General features: G+C 42.9%; 1 protein-coding gene across 1 annotated transcript in view; it reads left to right on the top strand.

The window, feature by feature from the left end:
- LYSMD2 (LysM domain containing 2) overlaps positions 1-27,871 on the top strand; it is a 238,433-nt gene that overhangs the window by 109,055 nt on the left and 101,507 nt on the right. The window contains exon 2 of the mRNA XM_086958297.1: positions 3,349-3,689. Within this exon, the coding sequence (XP_086814423.1) occupies positions 3,349-3,689 (341 nt within the window). The remainder of the gene's footprint in view (positions 1-3,348; positions 3,690-27,871) is intronic.

Here is a 27,871-nt window from a genome sequence, read left to right as displayed (position 1 = left end):
TGACTAGTGTTAACATTGCCTGGATCGATCTGTGCTGCAACAGGTCATTGTGTTTCCTGAGCATTTTTATAATAGTGCACTGCATGAAGAAGCACAGCTGTATAGCTTCCTGTCAAACGGTACTTCTATAGTTGAAGAACTTGTGCTGCTTCTGCCAATATGCTGCACAGCCATGAGGGACACATCGCAACGGAAGCAGGTAGTCTTCCCTTGCTTGAGGTGGCACCTATTGGGTGCCACATGCCCCAGATACCATGTTTCTTGATGACCAGAAATCTCCCAAGGACCAGTTTTACCTCTTCTGCCTGTCAAACTATCATCGGCAGCAGCCGGCACGAGAAAAAGAGAACCCAGATCCCTGCTGCACGAGAAGTAATAGAAGCAAAAAAACAACTTTTATAAAGTTCAGCACCATCACCCTCAAGGTATAAGAGGGCTGAGGGTGCCAAGTCTCCATCGAAAAGCCAGGTCTTGAGCTTCTTCCTGTAGTCTGCCAGGGAGGCTGCGTTTGGATGTGTTGGGGCAAGTTGTCGCAGGACTTGCCAGTCGATGTAGGAGAAGGAGCAGCCCTCGCTATGGCTACAATGGATGTGGTGGTGAATGCGATGGCGAGTGAGGCGGAGTGCAGGTGTCTTGCGGGCACATGGAAGTATAGTCGATTGGTTGATGTAGGATAATCCTTTGTCATGCAACACTTTGTATGTGTGCATGAACTGGCATCTTTTCTGGACGGGGAGCCAGTGGAGGTTTCTGAGGTGGGGGGTGATGTGGGTCCATTTAGGGTGGTCTGGGATGAGCCTGGTTGTTGTGTTCCGTATAGTCTGGAGTTTTTTGAGGTGCTGGGTGGAGATTCTGGAGTAGATGGCGTTGGCGTAGTTGAGGCAGCTGGTGAGGAGGGCCTGCGTGACAGACTTTCTGGTCTTGATAGAGAACCATCTGAAGATTTTGCAAAGCATTCGAAGTGTGTGAAAGCTAGAGGATGCCTCTGTGTTGATTTATCATTTCATGGTCATTTGGCTGTCAAGGATGATTCTGAGGTTGCATGGTCTGTCGGTGTGGTTTTGGCCCAAGTTATGCTGGTCACCATCTGTGGGCCCATACTGAGGTGTTCTTCCCAAAGAGAAGTTCTTCTGTATTGTCGGAGTTGAGTTTGATGCTGTTGTCTCTCATTGAATATGCTACATTGGTCAGCAGGCAGTGCCTGTCAAGCCGCAAGTTAGGCTGACACTTTCACTGAGCAGGTAACAGTGAGTTTATGGCCTCCAGAGTCTGACAGAGTGTAAATGTGAGAAAACTCAAAGTGCAATAAGGAGTTATATTTAATACTAAGAGAACTATGCAAACTGATCCACCAGTAGCCCAAGTACATCCGCTTAGTGGAATTTGTGCCTATGCCTAATTTTGCCTAAACTCGACTTGCAGCAGTGACATCTTCTATAAGGTGGCGGCCCTGGTGTGTGGGCTTAGTATTTTAGATTAAGCCTTTGGGTGAGATTGCTTAACTTTAAGTCTGATACCTATTTAAGTGAGTAGTATTTCGTACCACCATGATATCAAACATACTTTTTTATTAGGTCTCTTGGTTGATTGTTGAATAGAGTCTTTGCCCCCAAACTAGCCCCCCCTCCCAAGAAATCTTTGACTGCACGTGCTTCCTACTCTGGAATTAAGTGTAGAAAAAGAGTACTTAACCTCACTTTACTGATCCATAGTAAGATGGATCCCAGTACACCAGTGGCACCCTAATTCAGCCACCACGGTTGGGGCCCAGTTGCCCACATTCACCCTGTGGTGCAGTGACAAGGCTCTAACCGCTATCAACGACCCATTCATTCTATATAAGCTGAAACTCTTTTCTGAACATTAGGAGTATACATACGTGCATGGGTAATTTTAATTATGCTTTTTCAAATGTACCATTTATGAAGGGATAAGCTTTCATTCTTGTTTATGAAACCCATGATTACGTATCTATCCTTATTTATATGAATAATTGTTTTATGTGTCCATGTTATGGCAGGCTTTAACAAAATAGTACAATGTAGATCTCTCTGCTGCTGTTGGTGACTGGTGTTTTTACCCCAACTTTTCCGTATCTAGGTATTTTGTTTGATCAATCTGGCCTATGGAATATAGCAATAAAGACAAGGAGATTGCTATTCTCTAAATCTATAATGGCACTGATATCTTTAAGTAGAAAAATGGGCAAAAAAACGATTGGGAACTTTTATGCGTTTATAGAGCAACTTGTGTACTAATTTCCATATAAGGTGTGGGTATTTGGGGATATGCAAATGTGAAAGTACTGCAGGTGGCAGAAAATTGTTTTATGAGACTTCTTTAGCAGTCCCGGATAGTGTACCTACGTATATCTGCCACGCAGGACTTAGACAACTGTACCTAGAAGACGTCATTAAGGTACAACCAGTTCTTCTGTGGCGCAGGGTATGGACTACCGAGGAGTGTGCTTTTAACCGTTCTATTTTGAGGGACGCCATGACCCTCGATAATATTAGTAAGATGGGCTGGTTACTTTATGTAAAGATGTTTCTCATACAAATAGGCCACCGAGATTACTATGATGATCCGTTACTGATGTGTCAGATCCCTAGGAAAGAACTGAAAAATCTTTGTATGATGTACCTGGGAGATCTTAGAACTAACATAGAAATGACAAAAAACACAGTGGTTGCCCACCAGTTAACAATGATTACAAGTGACATCCAACTGTATATTAAGTTACACATGAGCTATTTTGAAATGTTCCTATTAACGTGTTTTAGGTTAAATATTTTATTTAGACTTTTAAGTTTCCCCTATATGAATGACTGGACAAGGCAACTTAGCAAATGCCCATGCGATGATTTGTCCAATCAATCGGATATGCATATCCTGTTATTTTGCAAATGTTATACAATTCCTAGGATCTTGCCCATATTGAAGTACATGGATTGCAATCAGTGTCGCCCTGCTTTTTTAGCTATCCAGAAACTAGACAATATTTTAACTGTTGCATCTGTCTCTGCGTTTTAAAAAAAAGTTTTTAGATAACGACAATCAATTCATGCATGAAATTTATTAAGCCTATTTTGCTGTATCATGATTGTTTTTTATATTTTAAATTGTAATTTATTAATTGTACTTTTATGGTTGTCCTTTTATATAACAACTGAATAAAGTTATTGAATGAATGAATGAAATGACTGGCGTTGTGCAAGCCGTGCTGACTCTTCCACATATTGCTACTCGCAGCAAGTTACAGAGTTTGTGCTATATTCACACTCCTGCTACTTATTTTATGGATTAGTGGTTCTGCAATTACAACCTTTCTTTTTATGTGTTTTCTAGATGGAGCAAATAAAAAGGGCTAACAAACTCTTTACTAGTGACTGTATCTTTTTGCGTAAAACCTTGCAAATCCCTGTTGTATCAGAGAAGAAGCCGCTTTTCAATGGACTTAACTCATTAGACTCTCCAGATAATGAAACTCTAGACAGCTCAATGGGCCAGGAGGAAGAACCGCTGACAGCACTCGAAGAGAGTATGCCCTCTCAGAGTCCTCAAGAATCTGTCAACCAACCCGCCGAACCTGAAGAACTGTCTGCCAAAGATTTCCTACAGAGACTAGACTTTCAGATTAAATTGTCTAAGCAGGCAGCCAAGAAACTAGAAGAAGAAGAAGATAACAGGTACATTTAATTTTGACAGTATTGTGATTAAACATGTTGACAACTTGTCTTTCTTCCTGCCACCATTCTTAATTCATTTGATACAATTGTTTTTTTTTCTTGAAAATGTAGCAACACCTACATTCTAAACATTGTTTTTAATGTTTAAAGTAGCAGTTTGAAGAAAAATTTGCATGCAACTGTCACAATAATGAAGACATAGTTCACAATTTATAAATGCTTTCATTTCAGTCTTAGGTACCATATATTTTACATCATTTTACATAATTTTACATCTTAATATTTCTGGGACAGACTCTGAACCATGACATGTGGCCTACAGTATAAGTAGTTCCTCTTAGCTATAGTATTATCCTACTGTTACTCACTTTCTTTCCATCTGTTCTTGTTCCACTAGAGTAACACCTCTGATTTCCTTTCCATCTTCTATTTCAAGGTTACTCAAAGCTAGAACTCTTTCCTTAAGGCTTTATTGTTCTGCTCCCATTTATCTCCGGTTTCTAAAATACTATCTCTAAACCCTCCATCTTTATTTGTGACGTTTCAAAAATATTGTGTCAGCTATTTCAATGAAGAGTAGAATTAAAGCTGTGTAGATTAAGTTTGAAATATGAGAATTCTTCAACATATTTTAAATGGTCTTCATTAGAAGAATTCATTCAGCCCATTTGTAAACCAGATCATTCAACTGAGTCAATCGTAGAAATAGAAAAAAATGAAATATTTCCAAGAGACCAGAAGCCAAACAATTTGCCTAACTTAAAATCTCTGCTCAAACGCGCACAAAACCTGTTTAAGTTGTCATGTATTATGGATCTCAAGAATACATTTCTGTTTCTTTCTAGGGTTTCAGGTGTGTTTTTATAAGGTATACTCATTCACGGTCTTTCCTACTTATGCGCAGTAGAGATATTGCCCATGAAATCAAATAGTAATGGTGCCAAAACACCACACCTTGCCTAAAGTGTAGCACAGTTGCCTTATTTGCTGCGAAAAAGCCAAGAGAAAACATGGCATCACACTTAAAATGCCTTTCTTTCTCCCACAACATTTGCAAGACTTTAAATAGGAAACTCGTGAAAGAAGGCATACAATGTGGTGGAGTGGAAATGGGACACTTGTTGAGGAAGGAATGGAATCTTGAGACATGATGAGGGAAGTGGGTGGAGAAGAAAATTTGTGGAGGAAGACCAGGATAGAGTGAGAAACGTAATGGTCATTTCGTCCTGCCAAAACTATTTCACACACAGTCTAGACATTATTGTATCAGGCCACGTGCATAAGCCATTAATTTGATTTTCGGATCTATTTGTCCTCTTTTTTAATCTGTATGTTATGCTGCCTATACGTATTGCAATTAATGTCGGTTATGGTTGAGCGCTGGTCGGTCTTAAGCAGCATCTGGCTCTATAGTGATTAGCTGGCTTATTGATTTTATCTACTGACTGATTGTTGTACCTACTATTCAGACACTTCCATCCAAATAGAAGTTTGCAACAACAGCAGGAGACTGGAACCAACGTTTTGGTTTCACAACCGTATGATCTTTAAGGCCTGCCTGAGGTGTACAACTTCTTGCCTGTGTAGATTCCATTATGATTTTAAGACACCAAGACAGATATACAGGCCAAAATCCTGCTGCAAAGCAAAGGCCATTTAGTAACTGCATCAGTAACAAGGTGATTTGAGGCCTTTGAGCACCAGTGTTCCTCTGGATGGGTTTGCGTTGCCACAACCGGAAACCACATGAGAAGCATTAAGTAATTGGAATCCTTCATTTGCATATATGTGTTGATTTGCTGGACAAGATTGTAAGAGTCTGGTATTAATTTAGGAGTAGGGACCGCAACAAGCTTAATAATGCAGTTTTTTCTAGGTTAAAACACAGTTCTACTGAGAAAACACAGCCTAATTCCTGGTAGCTGTGACACAAAGCAGCAGTTTTTCCCCAGAGAAATGCATTGTGGGTACTTGTAGGTACTAAAGCAGTACCAAAATTAACATTGTCAAAAACACAACACTGTGAAATAATCAAACCAATTCAAAGAGGAGCAAAAGTGAGAAAGAGGAAATATTTTTTTTAAACAAAAAATGCAAAGAGATAAAAGCAGCATTACAAGTCAATGATTGCGGTTGCCTAGGACGTACCTCCAGATTCCAGGCTTACTGCGATGGATCAGACGTCAGGTAGGCCTAACAGATAGCCCCTGCCAAAAATGTTACTGTAAGACTTAAACATCCTTTACCAGTAGACATGTATAATTCCCATAGTTACCCAACCAGGAGTTACTGTTACCCAGATACTGGTAATTTCAGGGGCAGGAAAATAAGGGGGATTGCATGTTTTTGGGGAATCAGGATTTCTGTGCTGACTCCAAAATTGTTTTGCCCTTTGAGTTTCGCACAGAGATTTCAACTGCTCTCAGGAGCAGATATCTCTGTGAATATTCAAAACTCATAATTCCAATGAGCCCAGTTCCCTGCCCGCCAGCATTTATGGTTAATCTGCCCAATTTTGGTTCAGGTGCACAATTGTTAGATGACAGTGGAGACTACTCCATCTCCGCCGTGGTCAAACTTGTCTTACGGCCAGTCGGAGTAAGGGCCGTCATAGACTTTACTATATGCATACCCAGCTAATTTAGATGGGCAGACGTATAGCCTTTTGCATACCGTTCACTGCCAGGAAAATGGTATTCCTGTGACACAAGAGGGGAGAACCAAACACTAAAGTGAGGTTGATGGAGAATGGTGATACCCTTGCAAATTCCGTGAATATTTTCTTAATAGTGGGCTGTTGATTATTTCTTCCTAAGCACTGCGTTTGGTTGATGGTAGGGGTGAAGGGTGGAACTGCAATTTCTATTGTTGAAGGCAAGGAAGTTTGTAGGCCAAGTCTGCCCTTTTGTCCCTGTTAACTGCTTGAGAAAGACTGATAACATCTAAGTGCAAACATAACACTTAAATGTACCCATGCGGTGGATACTTCTGCTTGGAGACAGCCCCAATATTACCTGTAGTGAATAGCATCATTGCCTGAAAAGGACTTAGAGAACCATCCCAAATTGGTTCTGAATTTTGAGAGAGTAGATCCACGTCTCCTGTGTGAAAAATGTGTATAAAGGTGGGATCCAAACCACCCCACTTTGAAGTTCTTCTTGACCATGGAAGGGAGTGTTAGAAGAGCTGCTGTGTGACCACGGCTGCTGTCTGCCTGGCAGCCAGTCTCCAATAGTAGAAGGGACATCACCTGAAGTGAGCACTTTCTGCTAGAGGAGCTGAATGTCTCTTTAAAGTGCCTAGTAGCCTCTCTGCTTAAAGAGGAAGAGAGCATGCCTGGCCTTGTCAAACTGCCAAAGAAGAGACTGTCCCAAGAGGATAGGCCCATGTGTTTCCAGTAAGGGGAACTTATGAACTAGCTGACTACTCAGAGTTCTCCACGAGAGACGTATGTCATGAAACTAGCCTTTGACCTTGCTACAGAGGTTTTTGAGCGAACTGCATTAAGATGTCCCTGAGGCGCATCAACTGCCAGTTAAATGTGGTGTGATCATTGAGTGCTGCTGTCGACAATGAAGAGCAAAAGAATTTCATTAAGCCGTAGCATAGCGCTACTGCTTTGAAGGCATTGCTGTGAGAAGATTCAGCCTGGAGGCTGCAACAGTATTTCTCTGAGTGCTGACCCACAGCCGCCTAACATGACTACTGCAACAGAGAGCTGAAATGAAGACCCACTTCAACAAAACCTTTTTTCTGTGATGTCTGGAGAAACTACTCCCTCCGCCCTGCAGCAAGGAGTCTGCGGGGAGTTCTTCAATGCAATGTAAGAAAGTGAGAGGTGTTAACGAAATGAAATCCTAGATCTGCGTAGCAAAGCCCTGGTGCAGCAACATTGTATCACAATTGCCTAGCAAAGATGTCATGCCCATGAGGGAAGTTATGCCCAGATATCCTTGATGAACAGTGTCTGCAGAATACATGAGGGTTTATGGCTTGTTTGCAACTGTGGTTATTTGTTGGGGAGTTGTTGCGTAGTGTGTTTTCCACCCACACACATGAAGCTTCAGCCCAGACAGCGCTCTACAGAGACAGTCAACCTTTTCTTACACAAGAAATACTCAGGGTCATCCCCACTCTCGCCAAGTTTCAGTCGGTAAATAGTACCTTCAGCCTTGTTACCTGATAACATGACACATACTTTTTTTTTTACATCTGGTACATTTACTTCAAGTTTCAGCGCGGTCAAAAGGATTGAATAAGACAATTGGATTGTGCCAAACTTACAACATGTTTTAGGGGTTAGAGCCTACGTGCTGCAGGTTGGAAATTGGTTCCAATGTGCTCGGAGTCAGAACTGCCAGTAAATCCATTAATTCAGTCCAGAAAAGTGTTGAAAACTAATTGCAGAGATGATGCACAAAAAAAAAACCTGTGATAGGGATCGTGTTCTATTTCCATTTCATCCTCATGTTCCTACATATATGTGGCAAACTTGGGTAACCATGAAAAAAGGAGGAAATGAGGCGCACTCATTGACTGCTATTAGACCAGTTTAATCTAAATAATTAACTCGAATAATCTAAAGGGTGCTACACTACATACTTGTGTTGGCTACACAGTAAATTTACAGAGTGAGGATGCAGACTACAGCCTGCAAGCAGTGTGCACTGTTCCTAGGAAAACTATATTCCACAAATGTTAATAACTTTCTCAAATACTTATTTCATGGACTTCGATTATTGCTTCCTAAAACTTTCTTTTTTCACAAACAAATTCAATCAAAGTTGTGAGAAAAACAATTGTATCATTGTTTCTATTGATACTTTACAATTCACATACATGTATTAGTTTTCCTTCGTATTGCTTTCTTGCTATAAGAATGTTCCTTTCTGTCATCAATACAAATATCCACAAATACAAATATCAAAAACTAAAGTGTTAAATTCACATGTCACTTAGATTTCAAGAAGTCCGGAGCCCAATGCATTTCGGGAATGTATTTTCCCTTCTTCAGGATGCCACCGCCCGTCTGGTGCTGAGATGGCCGAGGAGGTCGTCTGCATCAGCAGCACTTAAGATCTTGCACTGGTTGCCGATCCACAAGAGGGTGCTATTTAAAATCTTATTAATCACTTTCAGGGCCTACCACCAGTTGGGCCCTACCTATCTATCCAAAAGGTTCAGAAGATACGCACCTTCTCGTTCACTTAGATCCTCCAACTTAAACCTACTTGTGACCCCTAAATTCAGACTCGCTACAAAAGGAGGAAAATCTCTCGGAGTATTAGGAGCTAGAGCCTGGAATCAACTCCCATTCCAGCTGCGTCTGATCCCGTCAGAGAACCTCTTTCGAAAGGCTCTTAAAACCTGGATTTTCAATCTCACTGACACTTCCTGTCTAGCGTTAATTTAACTGCCCATTTTTCAGGTATACCTGACACTTTCCTACTGAACCCTCCCATGGCCCACCTGCTTTCATCCCTCCGTGACCCATTTGACTAGCGCCAAGATGCTCCGTGGAAGTCGTGCTTTATAAAAACAATATCATATCATAAATCTCCTGTACTTGGTCTCCAAGTTGAGTCCTAAGTGAGGTAGTGCAACAGTACATCGCACAGTACACCTTACTGGACCTCTGTTACCTTTAGGGCGAAGAAGCGAAAACTCAGTGGAAAAGAAAACCGCAGTAACTTGATATAAACTGTATTTCATGTAAATAACTTTTCGTACTTGACAACCGTCTTTCTGTTAAACTTTTTCCGAAGTTGCGACGGTGTCTACATTTTGATACTGGTCACTAATAGAAAGCTTGAGTTCCTGATACACGAAAAGATCATACGGTAGCATTTATTCTGTGTTTTCTCAATGCCGGCAACTCGCTAATGCCAGATAACCAAATGGAGTTTGGTTATCAACGAATAAACGCTAGCGCATGATCTTTTCATGTATCAGGAACTCGAGCTTTCTATTAGTGACCAGGTTCAATCAACCAATCGTTATAGGTAGAACTGAATGCTAGCATCTTCCTGGTTCGACTTATTGACCTCAAAAGATACAAATAGCTAGATACTCCAGATATTCAATAATACATTTGCAAATCTTGACAGACCAGTAGGATCATGTAAAAAGAAGTTGCTACTCTTTGCTTACCTCTGCTTCTGGAGTCTTTCCTGGTTATTGAGTCTTTCTTGAGTCCTTCCTGGTCTTATAAATACTTAAATTTTGCCAGAATATTGCAAGCGTTGGGCACATTAAAACATATGTATATCTATGAAACCTGGATTTTTGCACTTAGTTCACTTTGTTACTGTGCCTTGTTAGATCTTAAAAAGCTTCTCAGATGTCCAATAAGTCCCATGGAATGTGAAGAAATGATTCTTTCTTAGTGCAGCGACCTAAAATTGGGTATAGCATTTTCATTGGTGTTTGACATTTGACTTGGTACTTCAGTGTTGGCAAGCATAGAGCCCATACTTGGTTGGCGAGTGGCATCTTATCTTCTGCAGCCTTACTGAGAAATGTAAGCCATTTTTCCACTTTCATTTTATGAGCTTAAGAATCTAAGTTTTCCTCAAATGGACTGCCCCAGAGATTTATTTTTGAGGTAAGTGGCTACTTTCCAGTTTGTTAATTGTAGGTACTTGAATTTTCAGCAGAAAGCCATTCCCCTGATGAAATGTGTCCATTTGCCAACCTTAGTTCGCACTGGAAGTCCAGGCCTGCCAGAGTAGCTTAGACCATCTATTAGGCAGTCTGGTGTCTCTGGAATCACAGTTTAAAATCACAACTTATGGTGAAATTGTATTTTAAATTGTAATTCTGAAAATTCCCCAACTAGAAAGTTGGCGTTTTCTAACTTTAGCCATTTGGTGCCTGCTTCCTGTCTATGATTTCATGTCCAGGTTGCGTTACAGCTGGGCTTTGTGTATTCGCTCTAGACAGCCACAGACAAAGAGAACTTACGTGTGACTTAATGGGCCATCTGTGACCTGGTGGGCCATCCTGGGCAGGATGAATAGTCAAGTCTTGTTCCCACATAAAGGCTCAACACCCGTGTAGTGAGTCTGGAGCCAAGGTAGGAAGGTGTGACATCTGTGCACTTCAGAGCCTTTCTTTCAAGTCTCAAACGCTTCAAAGGCCCCACTGGGTATAGGAACTGGACCTCAGACACCATCACTTCAGTGCGCTCCTGGACCTGTAAAAATACTCTGCCAGGAAGGACTGCTGTGCTGGACTGCTGCTCTGGAAGAACTGCTTTCTTGCTGTGCTGACCTGCTGCCCTCCTTGCCTGGGCGAGAAGGACTGGACCCACATCACTTGAACACAGAACCAGGGTGACTCAAAGGGCTTGCTGGCTTGCCTCCTGATTGAAGTCTCTGGGAGATAAAAGATTTCCAACTCACCTGCTACACACCTGGACTCTGCCATCTGGGAGTCTGCCCTGCCAAGTGGTACCAATCCGGTCAGGGACCCTTGGAAGTGGGTTTGAAGTGCTGCTCGAGTAGAATCCATGCAGTGCCATCAATGCAAGGATTTGGAACTGGCACATTCCCCTCCACTGGGAAATAATCGCCACTGTTGCATTGACTACTGCACGATGCATCAACTCCATTCTTGACGCATTATCGCTGTTGCATGGCTCAGAACCGACTCATTCACCTACCTGTGTGGACCGATGACAACGCATCAACTTCACTGCACCCCACATCTTGTCTTTGATAACCACGCAACCAAGGTACTTCCTTGCGGGCCAAGGCTGGTCCCTGTATCCCAGCCATGCTCCATCGCAGTCAGCCTGAACATTTGGATTTGACCCGGTCTAGTGTGACCAAATAGCCCCAGTTGGCTCTTGTAAGCAGTACATTTCAGTTTATTCTTTTAAGGTATATAACTACTTATTCGATTTCTGTTGTTTTGGTCTGCTTTTGTTCAATACATTAAGATCTATTTTCCTAACTAGGTGTGGTATCCTTTTGTGGGGTGTTTTTACGGTTTGAATTGTTGCACAAATACTTTACTCATTGGCTCTTAAGTTAATCCTGACTGCTCTTTGCCAAGCTACCAGGGAGTGAGTATAGGTTAATTTAGTGAGTGTATGTGACTTACCCTGACTAGGATTGTGGTTCCTGCTGGGATATGGTGCATACCACTGCCAACCAGAAACAAAATTTCTAACAGTTTGCCTTTTTTACACCAAGAATTGGATTGGGTGGTCTGTAGGATTGTTTAAAACTTGCTTATCTTGGATCTTTTCTCGGACAAGATCCCCTGTTTGAGTGACCCACCCATCAGCAGCTGTTGGCACCTTCTCTTCGGCGATGGTGGCTTCAGACTGCTTCAAATTAAATAACTTGTCTCTGACCTCTAGTACATTCTGTAAGACATTTAAGTGTTGGTCCAATTCATATTCGTTTTCTTCCACCACCTTCCCTTGATTATCTAGGCCAGGAACAGACATAGGCAGACTGTGAGAGTAGTCTGTTCAGGTCTTCTAACACTGGAAGCTTTAATCTGTTGACAAACATCACATTGGCAAACATAATCCCTTGCCTGTGTATATAAACATGGCCACCAGTAGTGTTGTTGTTACATTGCTACAGTTTCATTTATCCCAGCATGAGCACACAGTAACCACTCATGGACTGCTACGATAAAGTCAAATCTGGACAGCTGATAGGAAATTATCTTATTTTCCACTCCAGGTATAGCATCCATAGGGGTGTTATCTGACTTGAGGGTGTAGCATTTGGGAGTAAAGACTGCAAGAGGCGTTTCACTCTTAACTGTTGCTTGTATCGCTGCTAATATATCTATTTCACTCTTCATGTGAGATCTGGTTAATGCCACTAATTTAACAGTCTGCATTGCAGCCTTTGCAGCTAAGTTGGCTGTACAAATCCCTTTGAACCGAATCGTGTTACGCTGAGGACCCAAGGTGTGTGTCACATGGACCAGTAGAAGTTTTTCTTGTAAGATAGCTACATATCCTCCGGGCTGTGGTTTTCTTAATCCGTTTCCCTTTTGAATCCTTCAAGGACCCGTTGTTTCAAGTCTACATTCTGCAATCTACATCACTGCACACAAAATGATGAATCTGACACTATTAGTGTGGGAACTGACGGGTCAGTTTTCTGTAATACACGTACTAAGCTATGAATTTCTGCATATTGTGTGGTGCCAACACCAAGTATTCTATTGCATGTGTTCTGTGGGGCAAACTCACCCTCTTTAACTACACCCTGCACTGTTGCAAGACTGTGGAGTACTTCTGTTTTATCCCAACCGCATGTTGTGCAGAGCCGTTCATATAAAAGACAGACTGATATGACTCAATGGGTAAGACTTTTGGAGGCAGATCGACATTCTGCTTATATTGGAGGAAAGCTTGTGTTCAAAAAGTCACATCATATTGAAACCTTGCATCCAATGAACTCTTGGGAGAGGCCCTCAGGACCCATCGCTGGTGTAGAGCTCAAGCATTGGGAATGCTAGCCTTAGTAACTGCCTCTCGTGCAGGAAAGACAGAAACCAAAATTATTAATTTTCCCTGCACCAACAGGCACTCTTTCAAAATTGCTGTGTACACAACTGCAATGATTTTCTCTGTGGAAGCAAAACCTGCTCCGTTGTAGAAGACAAGTCTGATGTGTTCGCTATTGGAATTGTCTGTCCCTCATTGTCTAACCTGAATAGCTTGGCATTATTCTTAAAACTAGGTTTGTTGTGTTATCTGTAGTCTGTAAATATGTTGTCTCTAGTATGTCTGCTTGCAGCACACAAAAGATATCAGTGTGGTTGCTTGTCTATTGTCTTGCAGATAATGTTGGAAAAATAAGTCTGCAAGGGCTTCACTCTCTCAGTGTAGTGTGGCAGGTAAGCCTGTCCAGAGTTAAGAAACCCCAACAGGGATTATAACGTCTTCAGTGTATTGGGAGGTTGCAAGGTTATTCATTTCTGAAGGAAAACAGGTGCCAGACCTAGGCTCTTGTTGGATATTTTATATACAACAAAAGTTACCATTAAGTAGGCAATGTTTGACTATTCAAAGTTCATTTTTAAACTTTGTGATGTTAGAATTTTCACTGTCTGGTCCACCCTAGTTAGGAGTGCATGCAAGCCATCATCTTTGAGATAGATGTCTTCAATTATATGATAGTATCTAAGGATCTGGTTGTAGGATCTGCAGTATGTGTGGTGAGAATAGGACAAGACTGCTCTTATACCCCATAGGCAATCATTTGAACGAGTTCTGCACTCCATCAAAGCTGAAGGCGGTTAGATACTTGCTTTCAGGCGCTATGTTCTGACTGAAGAACCTACTAGAACTGTCCAGTGCTGTGTGCATTTTGTTCTGCATATGTTTGTTTTTAGATTCCTGGATTCTAAAACTATTCTATAGGATCAGTTTGGAATCTAAACTGGAAAAAGGGGAGTGTCCATTGGTAAAAGACCAGGTACTATAATGTCCTGATATTGTAGTTGAATCAATATTGCCCTTATAGTCAGCTTTGCTTCTGACTTCAAGGAATATTGAGCCTGTGCTTCGGGCTTACTTCATAAGGGAATGGCATGTGGAATAGAATGTTTATCCCAAATTACTTTGTTTCTGTATAAAGCTGAAGCTTGCTTTTATAGCCCACTCTCTAGTGTAAATTTCCTGATATCCTCTGGTAGTGTAGAGCAAAAGGTTATTCGTACTATCTCCTGTCTAAATGCACTGTCCTAATGAATACTGACGACCAGTCATCTTCTGACAGTATTAAGTCATAATTCTCAGATAAATGCGGCCTGAAGACTGCTTTAATTGTGTGATATATATTCCCCTCAATTAGTATATCTAAATTGTTAACCTTAGTGGGAGGATTTACACGTTTACCTAGACACTCAATCTGTAAGAAATCCTCCGTTGGACTCGCCACCAGAAATCTCTGGAATGTCTGAGGCACTATTGCTACTTCTGCTGCGCTGCCTAGAAGCTCTCTTGAACAAGTTCCGTTCCGCAGGAGTGTCCGTAGCTGGTATGGCATGGTTCTTAGAAAGTCCTACCACTTTTTTCTTTTTAAATTAAGTTTTAGTCTGAACGTTTATCTTCCCTCTTTGCACTGCTCTTAGTCTCTTGTCTTTTTTCATCTTTCTGCTTGCTATAATCTTCTTTTCTTTGGTTCACAAGCCGATCACTTTGTCTGCTCGTTTACTGTTCGAGCGCTGCATAGATGGTGAGGATTGGCAGAATAGTGATGATGTTCTGGCTTATTAATTTTACCACTGTCTCTAAAATTAGAGCCACCCCGCCTGAACTTCCGACGGCACTGGAAATCCAGTCCATCCTTTCCCTCTCCCCCACTGTTTCTTTTTACTTTCGATTACCGGTTTCACCTTATTGGAACCATTAATGTGTCTTTTAGGTTTTAAGTGCGGTTTAATGGCTCATGTATCAAAGTTAAGTGTAGGATAAGACACGCACCGTTCAGTAAACCAGAAATTGGATAGATGAAGGATTGTTGCGTGCAAACCAGGGCTTCGCTGTCTGGACAAATCAGCGTTGAGATAAACACGAAGTAGCGATCTCCCGGTGGGAGTTGTCCCCCAGTGCACCGCCTTATGTGATACCCGTAGGTATGATAAAGTTCAAACAGACACCAAGTTCATTCCAAATTAATTTGTAATTGTAGTATTCATTTTTTCATTGCAAATTTGCAATGAAAAAATGAATACTACAATGAACTTGGTGTCTGTTTGAACTTTATCATACCTATGGGGTATCACATAACCCGGTGCACTGGGGGACAACTCCCACCGGGAGATTGCTACTTTATGTACCAAAGTTATCAAGGCTCACAGTGGCTCCTGTTTTTGATCTTGAACTTGAATTGGTGCATGGAGCTGATGCTTCTCCCTTAATGTTACTTAGGATAAAGGATTAAACTGCAGAGATATTTCCCAATAACGTCATACTTAATTCCAGAGCCAGTGCAACCCCATACTCACTTTGTACTTGGTTTACTACCTCCGAGAGAACTGCTATAGAGGGTGTGCCATGCATGTTAGTGTAATCGCATGACACTATACTTCCCCAGGTGTTGCACTCCTCTTCAGGTGGCAACATTCCAAGACACATAGTCAGTTTTCTATGCTTGTCTTGGGGTGTCGTGTGAGAGTGATCTGCCTCCAACTGGGTGGTATTGGAAGCAATCCAGAGGGCGAATTCATCATGCTTTGTGGGCATCTCACTCATGATAGTGTTTATTGTCTGTGGAGTGATTGCTTGTACGGCAACCGGCTGGCACTACTGATCCTTCTAGAACTGCTCTGGTATTAATGGTTTGTAGCATCTATTGTATGAGTTTCCTGAATAAGGAAACTGTGTAATTTAAGATTCCTACAACCTCAGCGAGTGGTAGGGTCTCAGGATGTAGAAATAGTGTATATACTGCACGTACTGACCATGTGTTCCCTTCAGTGCTCCCGGACCCAAATGTGTGTGTGTGTTCACCAGGAAACCAAGTTTGGTGTTCTTGATAAGGTTAAGGGATTTTTAGATAATGGTATGCCCAATAGTGTGCAGGTGGTGCTGTTGGTTTACAAGCCTGAAACTGTCCTGAGGCAGCGTTAATAGCCTCAAACCCCACCTTTGAGTAAAATGTTTAAAAGGCATATGCTGCATGTGCAGCTGCTAGAAATGTAACTGCTCCATTCCCCCGCATTTCAGACACCTCTATTCTCGAGATGTTGTGTAACTACCTCTCTGCAATGTACTCCCATTGCAGTTTGGAGGATCCACCATTTTAATTTAACAGATTGTTAAAACATGGGATTCAAAAACATAGAAAACCACAGATGGGGGATATTTTTTTAAGAATCACACTTGACAGACATACAGTAATAAGTGCTTCCCTATTTCCTGTAGGAGGTAACCATGATTGCGACAGATGAATCTGTGTATTTGTAATGATGGTTTTCTTGAGGGCGCATATTCAAAGACTACTCAAAGGTCTAAAGAATCTGTGATCACATTGGGTGCCATGTTGCATAAACTATGTCTCTAGCCTAGTTCTCTAAAGTCTGGGTTTCCCGCTCACGGACTGCTGAAGTTAGTTTAGTGTACCAATGCTTGATAGTGAATGTCCAGGTTATTGTAGCCCCACAGAACGCCACTTGACATACTTGTCGGTGTGATGTCTGTGCTTTCTGGGTTACTAGCAGCCCCATAGAGGGCTCTAGGATGCAACATAATTCAAACCCAATTTTGTGCTTTAGAATAGCACACACAAGTAAGTCCTGTTACTTAGCACATGAGTAAAACCACCCAGAATAGAATTAGAACAGTACTAATCCATGTTAGTAACATTAAGAATAATATGAACATTTTTAACATGAGTGGAGTATTCCGAGCTGCCTAACACCCTAAAAATGACTTCTATGCACTACACTATGAGAGCATGGAGTAGCTAAATTGTCTCGTGCGAAAATCTGGGGCAAAGACCTATCTAATTCAGTGGTCAATTCATAAGTTACATTCAGCGATGACCACTGACTTTTACCCTACAATGGGGCACTTTCCACTTGCTCAAAGACATAACTGGTATGAACCAGAATGATGAAAGTATATCAGTTTGGACCACAACTTTATTTTGCTCATTCACTATCAGACTGCCAGAAACGTAGATATCGGGAAACTTGAACCAAACTTGTGTTGCATTGGGTGTTAGCAAAGGGCAAAGTCATTGTTTAGATGAACTGCCGATTTCACGAGTTCTGCTAAGGATAATGACTTGCAGCCAAAGGCAGACATGCTAACTTAAGATGCTCAAAATGGAATCTGGCTTTAGGATCTTCACAACAGAACCATGGTGTCCCAGAAGATTCACTGCTACTTACCCGCTTTAGTCAGTCTGATCAGTTGTGTCTGCAAGTTATGGGAAGAAAGGCCTTATTTACAAGGATAGGAATGTTTAACAAGCATTTGCAATGCAATCAATCTTACCATTGAGACCTTATATGTATTCAGCTATGCAGCACATTAGCCTGGGTGCTGAAACATCTGCTGTTCTTTAACATGGAGGGAAAGTAAGCACCAAACTGCGGAACGCACCGGGTATGGGTACACATGGGGAGAAATATTGACTATCAGTGGGTAATGGTATAGTCCAAAGCTCTGCTTTTAATTTAAAATTGGGGCCTTCAGTGGTCATATCACTAAAAATACAAAATTTGAAAAAATATTATTGTCTACGAGTGCTCATGGAAAACAAGTTTCTGTGGCCTCGAATCTAGAGAATGCTAAAGTGATTCTGGTATTTTACTGACCCCTACTGGTCATTTTCTATCACGAAAGTTGGCTAGAGGCAGTTGCCAGAAAAAAAATTAAAAATGAAAGTTCCTAAGCAAAAAGCAATTCTTGTATATTACGGACCTCTGCTGGTCGTTTTCTATCAAGACAGTTAAATAGAGGCAGTTGAACAGTAAAATACTCCCTAAGCAAAATTGGAAGCAGACAAGTCCTGGGGATAATCTACAGAGCCCACAAAGTACATACAACAGATCTTCCGGACAGCGCAAGCACTGTCTAGGCCCGACCGAAAAAAAAATGGAGGAGTATGGAGATCACAATCATCTTAATAAGCTCTAACCTACCGGCCAAAGAGGGTCGAATCGCAGTCCTCGAATCTACATGATGTGCTAAGCGTTCAATCGCCGATCCATTGCCTAAGTAGATCTGCTGTGTCCCTGTGTAGAACAACCTCTAGATACTTTTCTGAATCAACAACCCATTTGATCAGATATTCTATCTCAGGTTTCTTAGTTTCTTCAGACCGGAACATTTCAGTTTAATCCCATTTGATATTGCTTCGAGAGTAACTCAAAAATTGAATTATTTCTCTAATCTGTGATCTGATATAATTATTGGAGTTGTTCTAAAAGGATGTCATACACATACATACACAGCTGAATTCGACCTGGAAGCTTAGGCCCATGTGCATGTCATGTTACTGTTGTTGTCTAGCAAAGGGGTCCATTGGCAATACAAAGAGCAATGGAGACAGCGGACACCCTTATCATATGCTGCTAGCAGTGAGAAGGGAATGTGAGGTAAGACCATTAGCCCCGATCCTAGCTATTGGGCTGGAGTAGAGCAGCAATACTTGTTTAGGAAAGTACCCAGCAATGCCCATTCTTCTAAGCTTGACCCTCAGAAATGCTAACGAGGCCTGTCATCTCCGGATTAATTTGATGGAGCATATAGAAAAAGTATGAAGATTTATCACTGTTTTCTAACCAGACAAAGTAGTTTTATCCAACTATATTTCTATGGGGTCGGATTGTTCTGTTAACCTCAAAGTATAGAGCCGTTCATAGTAAGCCATTGCTAGTTTACCATCTTCAATGAGCAGTTGTATATACTTCAGATGCTGACCTCTCCACAACAGCCACGCATGCATCCTGCCCGGCCTCTCACCCTCACTTTATCTTTGTGCTCAAGCATACCTGCCCATATTGTCACCTCTCTGTCCATACAATCCCAGAGCCGCTGAAATCTAGTGTGTGGCTTACTTTGAAATAGCATGCTTTGCCCATTTCGTAGAATTGCTCTCTTAACTCTTTAAATTCATCTTCAAATTGCCCCAGGATAGTACACATGTTTGTAAGTATTCCAGCAATGATTAGAGATAATGACCCCTCTAATGTAGACCTTAAAAGCCTCTCGTTGTATTGCAACATCACCCCCTCCAAGCACTCATGCATCTAAAAATATTCACCTATCACCCCTCGTATTAGTCTCTGAAGATCAGATCTATAAGCACTTCTGTGGGACTCTGCTATGTAAAGATGCTGAGTCTTGAATGTGAAATGACAGGAGTCATCAGCACTGGGGAGATGCCAGAGAGAGTGTGAGGTTAATACACTACAGCATTCACCTGGGAGCTCACCTCACTTGAAATGAGCCAGGTGTCTATCCAAGACATGGAATTGTGAGGGTGTGAATAAAAAACAAATTTAGTTGTGTAGGATTGCACGTTCTCCAAATATCACAAAGTTTAAACATTTCCTCAAGCACTCCAACAGATGGCGATCTTTGGGATTTTGCATCACCTGAGAGATAAAGGAATGGGTTCAGGATTAGATTGAAATCCCCACCCTACATTAAGGGGTCAACCCCTATATTCCCAAGGGGGCTATATAGTTCCCGAAAGAGCTCTAGGGTGTCCACAACAGACACATTTATATTCACCTTGGCTTGTTTCCTAATGTGGAGTGTCCCCACTAGTACCAAGTAACTACCCTCACGATTCAAGTATTGTGAGACAACCTAAAATCCAAATGGCTAAGATTAAGAAAACACACCCCTCTGGAAACTAACTATATCAGCCAAAGTGTCAATGTGTCCCCATTTTCTTACCGAATGATTTGTGCGTAACAGGGACACACGCGACACCTACAATAGTGGCACGTTGACTCCATGTCTATCCAGATAGGACATTACCTTCCCTGATTTGTTGAGGATTATTTAGCCCCCTCATATTCCAGGATATCAATTGTAACGTTTTACCAGCTGAAGCGACCATAGTGTATGAATATGTTTTTACGTCTTATATGTATGTCATATATGTATATTATAGGCGACTTGTAAGGTGCACGTAAAGTCTCTTTGTGCTAAGGTAACCAGAGGCAGCAACTGAAATCCAGGTAAAACATAAGCATGTTGGAATAGCAAGGTTTTTAGAAGTTTCCAAAAGCTTGCATAGTTAAAAGATGATCTGATTTCGGGAGGGAGAGAATTCCAGGTGTGAGGAGCCAGAAAAGAAACTGACCCCTGTGAGTCTTTTCTTAAGTCTTGTCACCATGATTAGGTTGTGGTGAGCCAATCTTAAGCAGGGCTTTGGAATGTAGTGCTGGATTCTGGCGGACACAAAATCAGAGCTTTTGCCATGGGGGAGCCTCAAAACCAGTACAGGCTGTTTTAAAAACGGTTCTCTGAGCTACTGGAAGCCAATGAATCTTTTTCATTAAAGGCTTTAAAAACGGTTCTCTGAGCTACTAGAAGCCAATGAAGCCTTTTCATTAAAGGTTTAATGTGACAGTTTTGGGGCTGACAGAAGACCAACAGTGCTGGCTGATTTTTCTTTTTTTTAAACTTTATTTAGCATTTTGTGAAAGATAAAGCAGAGCACAGAGTCCAATTATGTGATACATAGGGTACAATCTCAACATAGTAGTTATGACATTTTCCTTAAAGCACAGTAGGTCAAACAGTTGCTTGCAGTAATGTATCTAATACATACCAGAACCCTATCAAGTGCCACTCCAATGTACCGGTCCATTGATACCCTCCCTGTACTCCCTCCAAGACTTATATACAAGAAGAACAGTGGGCCCACTCACTGCAGGTGGGTAGAATATGTCAAGGACCATTGACCTGTATATTGAATCCCTTTAGCCCACCCCAGCCGGCACTATACCCTGTTCCCGTTGTGTGTGTGTGGGGGTGGGGAGGTCTTGCTGCTGTAGTGTAAGGAAAGGTCGGAAGGGACCCCAAATGTCTTTAGGCCTGGAGGAAGGCGGGATGGTACTAGCATATAGATCGCTCCTAATAGAGCAGGTTGCTAAGCTTTGGATCCAACTATGCGTCATCGGGGCCCTCTTTCCGCCCCAGTGGATTGCGACTTCTCTTTTAGCCAGTAGTAGTGAGATGGCAACAAATCTGCAAGTGTTAGTGGGGAGCTGGACTACATATCCCAAGAGGGCGATGTCGGACAAGGGCTCCATCGGAACCTGTATCACTTTGCTTAAAACTTTGTGAACCTCAACCCAAAAAGTGTGGATGCGTGGGCACGTCCAGGCAAGGTGTGCGAAGTCAGCTTGAGAGGCTTTGCACCGCTGGCAGCAATGCGGTCTGGTGGGATCCATCTTCTGCGCTCGGGCTGGTGTAACACAAATTCTACGTAAGAACTTAAAGTGGATCAATTTATGTCTGCTATTGAGAGATCCATGATTGGGTTGCCTAAGACTTATTACCATGCGTTACATATTCTTTCGTCTTCTATTGGCACCATGTCGGCACATGCCTTATACAAGTGGGATATAAGGTGGATCCTGTTGCTGCTACCAATCACCATTGTAAGGGGGGAAACTAGTGGGTAGTCTGGGATCTGTGCCCGCAGAGCGGAGTGCAATCTAGCCAACACAAATCTGTCCATAAGTGTGGCATCAGAGAATGTGGATACATCATCTGGGTCAAAAATGTGTCCAGCAGGAAATAGATCCCCCATCGTGTTAATGTTAAATTTAGTGCATGTCCTCCCCATGCCCAACTGGTAGTGGAGACTGGTTGTATATCTTTGGTCTCCTTAGGGATACCTGTTGGCAGAACGGTGGCCAGGGGGTTAGGCAAAACAAAGTCAGACTCCGGGCACAGGTATGTAATCCTGGCATCCGGGGGGTACCATGTCTGTGCAAAACTACATTGTGCTGCCAGAGAGTACAATTGTTAGCCGGATTGCAAATCAGGGACCCCATATCCTCCTCGATCACAGGGGAGAGTCATTACCTGCCATCTCACCCTAGGTGTCTTGTTGCCCCATACTAGCCTGATTAAGTGTGACCGCAGAGTGCTGAAGAATTTGTTTATGAGTGGGATTTGTATTTTGTAAAATAAATATAAAAACTTCTGGAGTACAATAATTTTTACAAGGGCTACTCGCCCGCCATGGAGAGTGGGAGTTTGAGCCAGGTGTCTATTTGTGTCTCCAGTTTGGAGATCGCCACTCCGTAGCTACGTCGTAGGATCTGGTGTGTATCGAGATGCATGTGTATCCCCAGGTATTTTACTGAATCAGTGCACCAGTCCAATGGAAATCCGGAACCCAACGGGCCGTTACAGTCGTGAGGGCGAAGATAACCGATTTACGTCAGTTTATCCCCAGACCAGAGAAGGTGCCAAAACGGAGGATCTCTCTGAGAAGTGGGTCCAGGTTGTTGTGGTGGTTTCAGACATATAGGATTGTGTCGTCTGCATATAAGGAAACCAGTAGCGGGCCTGGGTTGAATTGTAAACCTCTGTGTAGGTGTTTGTCCTGAAAGTGCCTAATCAATGGGTCCATCACTAAAAAAAATAATAAAGGGGAAGCGGACATCCTTGCCTCGTGCCGCGCGAAAAGGGAAAGGGAGCTGATAGAGTACCGTTAAGCCGGAGTCTAGCCGTAGGTTGTGTGTATAACAGTGCTGTGGTGGCAATGAATCCTTGTGGCATCCCCATGAGCTGCATTATGGAAAGAAAAAAGAGCCATTCCAGGAAGTCAAAGGCCTTTTCGGTGTCTAGCAGGATTGCTGCTGCGGGAACCTCTGGGTTTATTCTGTGCAAAGTGTTAAAGAGGGTGCGGAGGTTGAAGGCAGTGGACCGGTGCGGGACAAAACCTGATTGAGCAGGGGATATTATAGACTCCATAAGCAGTGAGAGGCGGCATGCCAATGCCTTAGCGAGGATTTTGTAGTCTAAGTTTAGCAGCGATAGGGGCCGATACGAGCCACACAGTAAGGGGTCCTTGCCCGGTTTAGGAAGCAGGATGATGACTGCTTCTCAGAGGGTAGGAGGGAGCAGCTGTTTCTCTAGAGCTTCAGCATAGACTTCCAATAGTCTGGGTATCAGGAGGTCTTTGTAGGCTCTGTAAAATTCGCCTGTAAACCCATCCAGGCCAGATGGCTTCAACTATACTATCTGCCATGATGGGCTCTGCTAAAAGGTCTTGCATGAATCTCTCTAAGTATTCTAACGCTATCTCGGAAAGGTACGACACCTGATCAGTTCGGTCACGACCCAGTTTGGTAGTGTAGAAAAAATAGAAATATTGATGTACATAAGCAACGTTCATTTCCCTTTTCCCACTCCTCTCCCTGCGCGTACCCTGAATACCGTAAAGCATTTAACTACATCCTACTGCCAGCAAAGGCCTGTACCCATGTATACATGACAGCCATTTTAGGCACCCTGGCCCTTTTTGCCCGCCTAAGATTAGAATCACCGGCTCCCCTTCTGCGTGTACACGACCCAGCCCTGAAAGGCAGCCCCCTTTTTGCTCGACCCACGCAAACCCCCCCATTCCGTCTTGAAGAGGCATCCTTCGCCTTAACAGGCATAGCCCTCCCCCAGCTGCACCTGACTGCCCCCGCTCTCTCATGTACGGGTCATAAGATCTCTCTCGCTCTCTGTGCGACTCTGTCCTTGTGTCTACCCTGGCTACCCCTCCCTTCTCCTCACGTAGGCAAGTCATAAACCTTCTTTTGCAAGACCCTGCCCTTGAGAGTCGCGGCCGCCCCTGACCAACACCTCCTTCCCTTCCATTCGATTACCTATACTTAATTTGCTATCAATAATCAATAAGAATAACTCAGAAAAATAAGAGGCAAAATCCGGGATATTGAGGTTAACTCAAAAGGGTTTTATTCCTGTAAAAGGAATTGGGTTATTGGCTCGAGCCAAGGTGGCATAACCATTCCATCACCACACAGGTTCAGGAAGGGGCAGACAGACAACATATTGTTTACAGAAGTACATATATATAGTCAATGCATTACAATGTATGAGCATATAGTAGGCGTAACAGCTGGAAAAGAAGAGATAAAACATGGAAACGTCATTAAAAAGGCGGTATAATGGGCGTGCATGAAGGCGTACACTAGATACGTCATTAATCATGAGGTCACAAAATGGGTGGATACATAAGAGAATCTTGCAATGTCAGCATAAATATATGGCAGAGATGCGCGCGCAGCAGCCTGACGTGGGTCTGACGTATAACCAGAGGGTGAAAGGACTTGACATTTAGTACTACAAGTGTAGACATAAGTGTAGACATAAGTCTGGGATGTCAGATCAACCTAATCCCAAATCGTATCTGGTATCGTATGTTTAAGGAACAGTAATATCTGGAAGGGAAAAGGTCTCTCGGGCGGAGACTACTCTATACTGTCTGCATGTATGCGTCTACGTGTTGGCATGCAGGGTGAGGGGGCATGGGCCTACCATGGCAACGGAGTCTATGAATTACTTGCACGGAGACAGAAGAGCCGGGCCCTCTGCTCCTGCAGCTGGGAGGATGTTTACTTGAGCTACGAGACAGGAATGTGTTTTCGAGGAGTGGAGCAGATAATTCGAAGGTTGAATACGGTCTTGGCAGGCAGAGGTTAGGCTATGCGCCGGAGCCGCGCAAGGAGTAAGGTGGGGGCCACTGGTACAGAGGTAGCCTGGGCTGAGGCCCTCGGAGTCAGAAAGCAGGAGAGAACTCGAAGAAAAAGCTCAATGGCATAATCTGGGCCTACTTCGCCAGAGCTGAAAAACGTGTAAAGTGTACCACAAAAAGACGGTGGCACAGCATATATAGAAACTGAATGTTCAATCCGTTCATGGCGGATCTGAAAGAGGACAAGTTAGAGATGGACGCAAATATATTTGCGTCTTCGTAGCTGGCACAGGAGGGAAATAACATGCACTGCAAGCTAGTACATGGAGACGGTGGGGTACTCGCTGGGGAACACTACTCGATCAAAAATTATATTTCCTCATTCCCTCCTTGTTCCCCACGGACCCTTCATGATACATCGATTCTCATTAATTGATCGACTTGTTCACTTAACATCATTTGCTCTTCTTTCTTTACGCGCTTTGAATGGGAACTTGAACGTGGAACACATGAAGTGGCACACAGGCCGCAAATTGCCGGTCCGCATTGGATACACAGGCAACAACTGAATACTACAAGAAAACCAATACCTAGGAGGGATAGGATCTTCCACCCCCAGGCTGACAACGTTGTCCAGAACCAACCGGACCAAGTCCAGGTGCCTGGAGTCTGATGAATTAAACTTGCAATCTTATGGAGACGTGTAATAGCTTTGTACACGGTTGGCGCGTTATTAGGGATGAAAATACAGCAGCTTGACCCGATGACCTTACAAGCTCCACCCCTATCTGCCAAGATGACGTCAATAACAAGGCGATTTTGAAGAACAACAACCCGCATGGCGGACTGCTCCTCCGTTAAGTTACCTAGAGCTGAAGTGGTCTCAAGTACCACTGCTTCGAGGGTTCTGGTTAATCTACGGATTAGTTTACTATTTGAAACAGTACCTAGGTAGGGGAAGAAACCTTTATTGAAATCTGTATATTGTTCCCATGTAGTCTCAGTATAATCGACAAGCGGGAGATCTCTTTTGTATCTATGTTTTACCAAATTGGTATTTCTATGATAGTCGGAAGGGGCCAGGAAAACAGGTGGCAGAAGGAATGCGATATAACAGGTGCCATCCCAGTCTAAAGGTAAACGGACATATGCAGTATGACCACAAACAAAATAGGAATGACGTATAGCCCTAAACGTGGATCTACCATGATCAGTAAATTCGACTACAGTGGTACATTTACTATGACCTACGTGTACAGAACCATTCTTGCGAACACATAGTTCACCAGTAACAGGCAATACTGCCATAGCAGGTAGAACAGGAGCAGCTTCAGATTCGACAGATAAAATCATGAAAGTGACTGTGTAATTTCCTAACCCATATACTTCGTTTTCTAGATCAGTTCCAGTGTCAACGGGGAGTCCCTCCTTGTCAGGGTAGCATACCTTAAGCAGGACTAAGTTCAGGTTTCCCCAAACCCAGTTACCTTCATAAATAGCAGCAGTAGAAACTAGGGAATTGAGCATTTTAAACCATGCACCACATGTGCCATTGTGTGTGAACGGGTACGGGAAAAGGGGCAAAACACCCTTGTTTTCTTGGTAAGGAGGGAGTCGACCACATATCCAGCAATTAGTAGCATTGGTAGTCTGATGGGAGTGATGTAACATACTAATGAAAGTGTTGTTGCGCAGCGCAAGTCTATATGATAATTCATGAGGCGGTAATTCACTAAAAGAATGTTCAGTAGTAGCATTATAAGTAGATTGTGCACGCTTGAATATAGGATAGTATATATGTAGTAGAATACCAGCAATGATAACCAGCAAACATAGGAAAAACATAACAAGTAGTGTCACTATACAGCGACTACGAAGTGATTTGCAATACGCCTTTTTCTTATGTTGTCTGTGTCTATCTCTCTCTCTATCTCGATCTAGGGGATACATGTCAGAAACTAATTTAACCGATTCACCTAGGGGAGGACTTAAACAATTAAACTGTCTGACTTGCTAGATCGTAACTTTTGTCTGTAAGTTTCTGAAGCAGTTTTCTCAACCAAAGGGAGTTTCGTGTCAGTTTGTGGAGGAGGGCAGGGCTTAGTGTCCAGTTCCGAAGGAAGTCCAAAATATTTTTTAATATGGCTGGAATGCAGCCATCCCTTCCTGCCCTCTATCTTAACAGCTGTCCTCGTCGTGAGCAGAACCAACTTCGGCGATTGCCAGCGGGGCTCCAGTGGACTCTTCCGATCAAAGTTCCTGATGTAGACGTAATCACCAGGAACCACCTCATGGGGCTTCGTTTCGGTGTTGTCGGGAAAGGCTGCAGCTACCTGTGAACGACAAGATTGTAGTGCAGACATCAAGGAGGCAAGGTAATCTGTCAGCATAAGACAATCAACATCAGTTATTTTACGCGGAATGGGCGTCCCCCACATATTCGGTGGCCTACCGAAGACCACCTCATACGGGGATAGCCCAGAACGGGAATGGGCCACCATCCTCATATAGAAGAGGGCGACCGGCAAGGCGACTATCCAGTCTATACCTTTATCTCTACAGATCTTGGAAAGTCGGATTTTCAGTGTTTGATTATGACGCTCCACGAGACCTGCTGCCTCAGGATGCCGGACACAATGGAACTTCCACTGATAACCTAACAGAAGTGTAATATGTTTCACAAGTTCGGATGAGAATGGCTGACCATTATCTGAGTACACGATACGGGGCAAACCATACCGCGGGAAGTATTCACGAACCAACTGCTTGGCAGTGGTCGGAGCAGTGTAATCGGGGACTGGGTATGCCTCTATCCATCGGGAAAGAGCACACACGACTACGAGAACATACTTGAATCCTCGACAGCGTTCCATCTGGATATAATCCATCTGGAGGACTTCAAAAGGGTGGTCGGGAGGCTGAAATCCACCTTGCTCTACGGGGATGCTTTTACCTGGATTGAACTGACCACAAATCATGCAAGTACGCACTTTCTGTTTGGCTGCT

This window comes from Lissotriton vulgaris, chromosome 2_1, assembly GCF_964263255.1.
Source record: "Lissotriton vulgaris chromosome 2_1, aLisVul1.2, whole genome shotgun sequence".
Taxonomy (NCBI): Eukaryota; Metazoa; Chordata; class Amphibia; order Caudata; family Salamandridae; genus Lissotriton; species Lissotriton vulgaris.
This window is presented reverse-complemented; position numbering and strand designations above follow the sequence as displayed.